Source organism: Dysidea avara, chromosome 5 (assembly GCF_963678975.1).
Source record: "Dysidea avara chromosome 5, odDysAvar1.4, whole genome shotgun sequence".
In the NCBI taxonomy this organism is placed as follows: domain Eukaryota; kingdom Metazoa; phylum Porifera; class Demospongiae; order Dictyoceratida; family Dysideidae; genus Dysidea; species Dysidea avara.
The window spans coordinates 18,970,623-18,977,060 of NC_089276.1; the positions used below are offsets into that span (position 1 = coordinate 18,970,623).

The 6,438-nt window shown below is 36.1% G+C and overlaps 1 protein-coding gene across 1 annotated transcript; it reads right to left on the minus strand.

Annotated features, from left to right (window-relative positions):
- Nucleotides 1-484: 484 nt before the first annotated feature.
- LOC136256384 (uncharacterized) lies at nt 485-3,717 on the minus strand. The gene is made up of 2 exons (XM_066049332.1): nt 1,229-3,717; nt 485-772 (listed from the first exon to the last, which is right to left on the minus strand). The coding sequence occupies exons 1-2, from the start codon at nt 2,248-2,250 to the stop codon at nt 691-693; spliced, it is 1,104 nt and encodes a 367-aa protein (XP_065905404.1). The 5' UTR covers nt 2,251-3,717; the 3' UTR covers nt 485-690.
- Between the last annotated feature and the right edge of the window lie 2,721 nt (nt 3,718-6,438).

Sequence of the window (6,438 nt, forward strand, 5' to 3'; positions counted from 1 at the left end):
CATGATAATAACAAGGTTGCAGGTTTGATGCATCATGGTACCCAGTTGGTGTTGCTGTAGTTTAATTGAGCAAGAAACCTCACACGCATTGTTCCAGTCAGCTATATAATGGGAATCTGGTGCCCTGGGGAAGCAAATGCCCAACCATCTACGTGAATTGTGGAACTTCATGTTTAAATCAAAGTTCACATGGTTGCTTTGTGTGTGTGTGTGTGTGTGTGTGTGCGTGTGTGTGTGTGTGTGTGTGTGTGTGTGCGTGTGCGTGTGTGTGTGTGTGTGTGTGTGCGTGTGCGTGTGTGTGTGTGTGTGTGTGTGTGTGTGTGTGTGTGTGTGTGTGTGTGTGTGTGTGTAAAACATCACTTGGTGATGTGGCCAATGGCATCATCTCCTGCCTCTGACTGTGTGGTGGAGATATGGATAGTCAGCCTTCTTGGCCGCACAACACAGCAAACATGCTATACTGTACATTGATTTTGGAGTATCATAGCAATAATGCAAACATTGCATGTGATGCCAGTAAAATTATAATAGCAGTGATATTACCAGTATATATGCAAACACTGCAATTACAAAAATTGACCATATTCTACTGACCTACAAAATTTTTCACATTACAAAAATATATGAGTAGCTATATACATCATGTAATGTGTAGCATACATAGTCAGCTTTCATTTCATTTTGCAAAATTTAGTCTTCGATTTCATCCATTACTTCTATAAAAGACTCTCGATATCGGGTAACATCAATATTATCATCATCATTGTGGTCACTACATGGAAAGACATGTACATCAAGTGCTGTATATATATACTGTGAAAATACTATGTTGATATATATATACACATAAGCTATACTGGAATGGTAATGATGAATTGTGCGAGAAAACTATATGTTTCATTTCTCTACATATATGTGGAAGTGAATACTTATAGTTTAAAGAATGAGTTTTGGACAACCAATTTGTAAAATCTTTATAATAAGCATAGGTATATATAAACATTATTTATTTTATGATTATGTATAGGATGAGTTATATTAAGTTGGTCAGTGCATACAGACAAAGCCTTGACATTTAGAAAGCTATACTTTCTCAATGTTTTAAAAGGCTACATGCACATTTCATTTTATTTCATGCACACTGCACTAACAACTATGATACACATCTCATAGGTCCATAACTTAATTAATACATGTTACAAACATGCACTAATATGTAGCTACTTACACATCACATATAGTAGCATTTCTTCTCATGTTGTCATCCACAATGATTCCAAATTCAGACACTGGTATTTCAACATTTTTGAATGCTTGGTTATGTTTGCAGGATGTTGTCATTTTCCTGATATTGTTGTTGAGTGTTACCAGAAGCATAATCACAAATAGCGTTAGTGGCAATAGCACTACAAATAAAGTTATTCCTACCAGTACATCAGTCTTAGAACTATCAAGAACTGGTATTGTCACAACTGAAACCATAAATAATAATATTAAGCCATCAAATGTATTGAGTGACTGTAACATGTATGGTCTCAATATTAGCTGTACTGCAGCCATTATTACACATGTACCAATTAGTATGTACTGAACTAGAACATTATTGGATGGGGTTGTGATTATTATCGTTATTATCACCAGTCGACAAATCATGTAATAAGCTGCAAAATAACGATACTTGTCCTTGTAGCACCCCTGGAACTGGTCTAGTAGTGGTTTAAACCTTGTAAAATTTAGTCTTTGGTTAAGGAATGGTTCAAGTAGAAGTAGAAGTGGTAGACCAATCACAATCACTATTGTACATAACACTGCTACAATAGCATATGGTAAGTGACGACCATGAAAATACTCAATATCAGGAGATAGATATGTGTAAATCTTATCCACATCTAAGAATGTCAGTGCTCTCATTAGCAGTAGTGAAGTAGTTGCCACTGAAGTGTATGACAATAGCAGTAGGAGGCAAATGACATGGATAATTCCCCTACTGATAAATGATGAAAACCTGTAGGATATCCTTGCTAATAAAGTTATTGCTAGTAGAATTAAAGAAACGGCAAAGGGGTGCACAAAATGAATGAACTGTTGGTCAATTCCACTCATTCCTTTCACCAAACAAAGTTGTCCTAGAAACTGTGGAGTTATCTTGAAAATACTAGCAACAGTGTTAAAAGTAGTGAGAAGCCATTGTGAAAGGTACAAGGTTTGGTTTAGCAAAGCATAGTATGCTATAATAGTATGTGATAACATACAAGTTTCCAACTGAGACCTTGAAGTACATCAAAATAAATGCTGCTACAACTACAGCTATCCAATATAAGACTGTTAATATCACTACCAGTGCTGTCTGTCCTGCAGTACACTTCTCAGTTTTGACACATTCAGCAGAATCATATGATAGAGTCCAACCTTCCTCACAGTTACCACAAGCAGGACCAGATCTGTGTGATCTACACTGATTTACTCTTAATGGTGAAAGATGATAGAACCCATCAGTGGTCTCACAGCAGCTAAAGTCACAATAGTTAACAGGACATACTGCTACTGTTGGTTGTCCATTCACATTACCAAACCAGTAACCTCTCTTGATAGTCGAAGTAGTGCCAGAACAAAATACAACATCATTGTGATCATAGCATATACATTTCTGTAATTCCTCATCATACCAAAATCCAGGGTGACACGGTGATATCTCAACAACAAACTTAACGGAAAATTGTACATCATCAGAAAATAAATCAACATGGAAGTTTATAGTCATTGAAACATTGAAGGTTCCAAAAGACAAAGCACTGTCGCCAATAATGCTTATCCCTTGAAATGCATTACTACCACATAATATTAACAAATCACGTCCACCATCAATTTGATAATTATGATCATTATCATCAATGACAATGAGTTGTACTGCACTAGATGGTTGATCATAATAGTCCAACACACATGCATCAACCTTGATTTCCTGTCCCAGGATTATATTGTTTACAAAGTAGGATTCACACTCTCCACTAACAGTGCTTTTATTAATGCATATTGCTGGATGGTAATATTTTATTTTGTTGGGAGTAGTTGTTATATCATTATGGAGTAGATTATTTTGCAAGACTTCACTGCTAATATTCAAGATACTATTATTCAAACAATTAATATCACATGATTTTGGTACAGCCATGTATAACTTATTTCCACTCAATCTAGCAACATTGTCATAAAATGACTGATAAAAGTTTGTGCCAAAATTAAGTCTGCTTTGATCAATTATGGCATTAATGGCACCACCATACTTATGGGCTAAATTATTAAAGAATATAGCAGATCTATTAAAAATAACTTTGGAATGGCCACTGAAATATATGGCTCCACCACTGTCTAGAGCAGTGTTATTACCAAATGTTACAACACTTTCTTCTCTTGACCTCATAATAGACTGTGCTGTATAAATAGCTCCACCATTCAATGCTGTATTGTTTATGAATTTAGAATAATTTCCTTCAAATATCACATCTGAATTGGTAGCGGTATACATGGCCCCACCATTTTGTGATGCTGCGTTATGAGTAAACCTTACCATGGAATTACCTTTAAATAAAATATTGGAGTCATCAAGCGAATATACAGCTCCTCCACTCATTGTGGCATTGTTTTGTGAGAATATCACTGCAGCATCTTCAGCAAACAAAAGGGCAGAGTATTGGTCTGAATATACAGCTCCACCATTCTGAGTGGCGCTGTTCTTAGTATAAGTTACTGTGGAGCTCCCTTGAAATGATGTAATAGAGTTTTCTTTAGAACACATAGCTCCACCCTCCATGGCAGTGTTTTCTACAAAACTTGCTCTGGAGTTTCTTGAAAATAACAGTTTAGAATTGTCAGTAAAATAAACAGCTCCACCACTGTTTAGGGCGATGTTACTAACAAGCTTTACAACACTTTCTCCACCTAACTTCAAGATGGACTGCACAGTAAAAATAGCGCCACCATTCATCGCTGTATTGCTGATAAAATTAGTAAACTTTCCTTCAATTCTAATGCTTGAATTAGTAGTGGTGTATATGGCCCCACCATTTTTCAATGCTGTGTTGTGAGTAAAATTGATCATGGAATTACCTATAAAGGATATGTCAGAATTATCATGAGAACACACAGCTCCACCAGATGTAGCACTATTGTGAAGAAATGTTACAGTAGAATTAGCACCAAATAGGATCGCAGAGTTTACAGCAGAATAAATAGCTCCACTGTACCTACTAGCAATATTACTAGTAAAGGTTATTGTAGAATTCTCTTTAGATGAGATGTTACAATTCTTAACAGAAAATATAGCCCCACCATCCAATGTAGCATTGTTCTGTGTGAACTTTACTACAGCATCTCCTGCAAGCAAAAAAGTGGAGTATTGGTCTGAATAAACAGCTCCACCACTCTGAGTAGCACTGTTCTTAGTACAAGTTACTATGGAGCTCCCTGCAAGCAATGCAACAGAGTTGTCTTTAAATACATTGCTCCACCATCTACAGCAGTGTTTTCTGTAAAGATGGCTTTGGAGTTCCCTGTACTTAACAATGTGGAATTGTCAGTAACATGCATTGCTCCGCCTCCTGCTCTGGCTCTGTTGGCAATAAACAACACTTCAGATTGTTCTTTAATTGAAACCGTAGAGTGAAAAGAAGAATATATAGCTCCACCATCAATTTCAGCTGTATTTCTCTCAAATAACACCACAGATTGTCCTTCAAAGGAAATATTGTTATATTTATAATCTGTTATAGCTCCACCACTGCCAGCTGCATTGTTTTCTGTAAAAGTTACTTCAGTGTTTCCTTTAAATGACAGTACATAGTTGTCATCAGAGTGGATGGCTCCACCAGTCCCTATAGCATTATTTTTATTAAATGTCACTTTAGAGTGTCCTTCAAATAAGATGCCACACTCTATGAAATAGAAAATAGCTCCACCAAGGATGGCATTATTGTTATCAATTCTTACGAAAGAGTGTTCTTGGAATGAGATTACTGAATTGCGATCCAAATAAATAGCCCCACCATTTTGTAAAGCACGATTTTCATCATAAGTTACTGTAGAATCCCCTTTAAATGAGATGTTGGAGTTATCTTTAGAGTACATGGCTCCACCCCAGTTTGCCATGTTTTTAGCAAATGTCATGATCGAGCTTCCCTCAAATGAAATAACAGAGTCATCAATAGAATACACAGCTCCACCATCAACTACAGCTCTGTTAGCAGTAAAATTTACTCTACAGTGTCCTTTAAATGAAATAACCGAGTTGTCATCAGAATATATAGCTCCACCATAATGAGCTGAATTATTGTAAAATGTTACAGCAGAATTTCCAGCAAATGTGATGTTAGAATAAAGAACAAATATGCTGCTACCTTTATTATTCTCAAATGTGACATTCCCATTGATATGGAGACTGTGATTATAAACATAAATGGACACCATATGATTGTTAGTAAACACAGAGTTACGTACAGAAATAGGCTTATCGCTATTCCCATAAATATACACCACACTTTTGGCTCCACGATTGTTGATAAAATAGCAATTATCAATTGTTAGATTGACTTGACTGTTTTGAGATAAATTAAATGTTACAGCACCATGTCGCCAGCCTCTTGTATGAAGGAAATTATGTGCAAATATACAATTGTTGATGTACACATGTTCAGACACATTTGACAGTTGAACAGCTTGGTATAGTGAGTGTTGAAAATTGCACTGTTGAATTGTTATATTAGACGAATTAAGAATTCCAAATGTTGGGCTATTTTTAGTGCCACATCCTTTCCAAACAATTCCCTCTACAATGACATTATTACATGACACAAACCTCACTCCTCCTTTATTATTACAATACACAGTGGGACTGTCATGGCCAACTATTGTAATATTCTCAACACCTACTATTGGTACAATTGAAGACAACACCACATCAGTTGTTATATATATCATAACATTATCAGTGAGACTGACCAGAGCATGTAAGAAGGAATCACAAGTACAGTTTCCAGTTGTACAACACGGAGATATATCCTGATCACTGATGACACCACTCAAATCACCAGAACCAGAGAATTTGATATATTCTTCATCCTCACCACCAACAACCACTACAATTCCTTTGCTTCCTTCAACACTTTGACTGAAGATGATGAACAAAACAAGTATCGCTCTTCTTGAAAGTAGCATTGTTACAGGTAGCTGTCCTGCTACAACAGTAACTCAGCTGGTTGTGTATACACATAGCAAAGCTCAGCAGTTATTTTATAAGCAACAATACCACAGTGTGATGCAATATTGACAATATCCTTTGAATACATAGTATGAACCTGAAGTTATTCATATAAAGTTTCTGTATACCAGCAGTATAATATAGTATGGGCCATCATTACCAATTCTTTACCCCCAATAGTATCA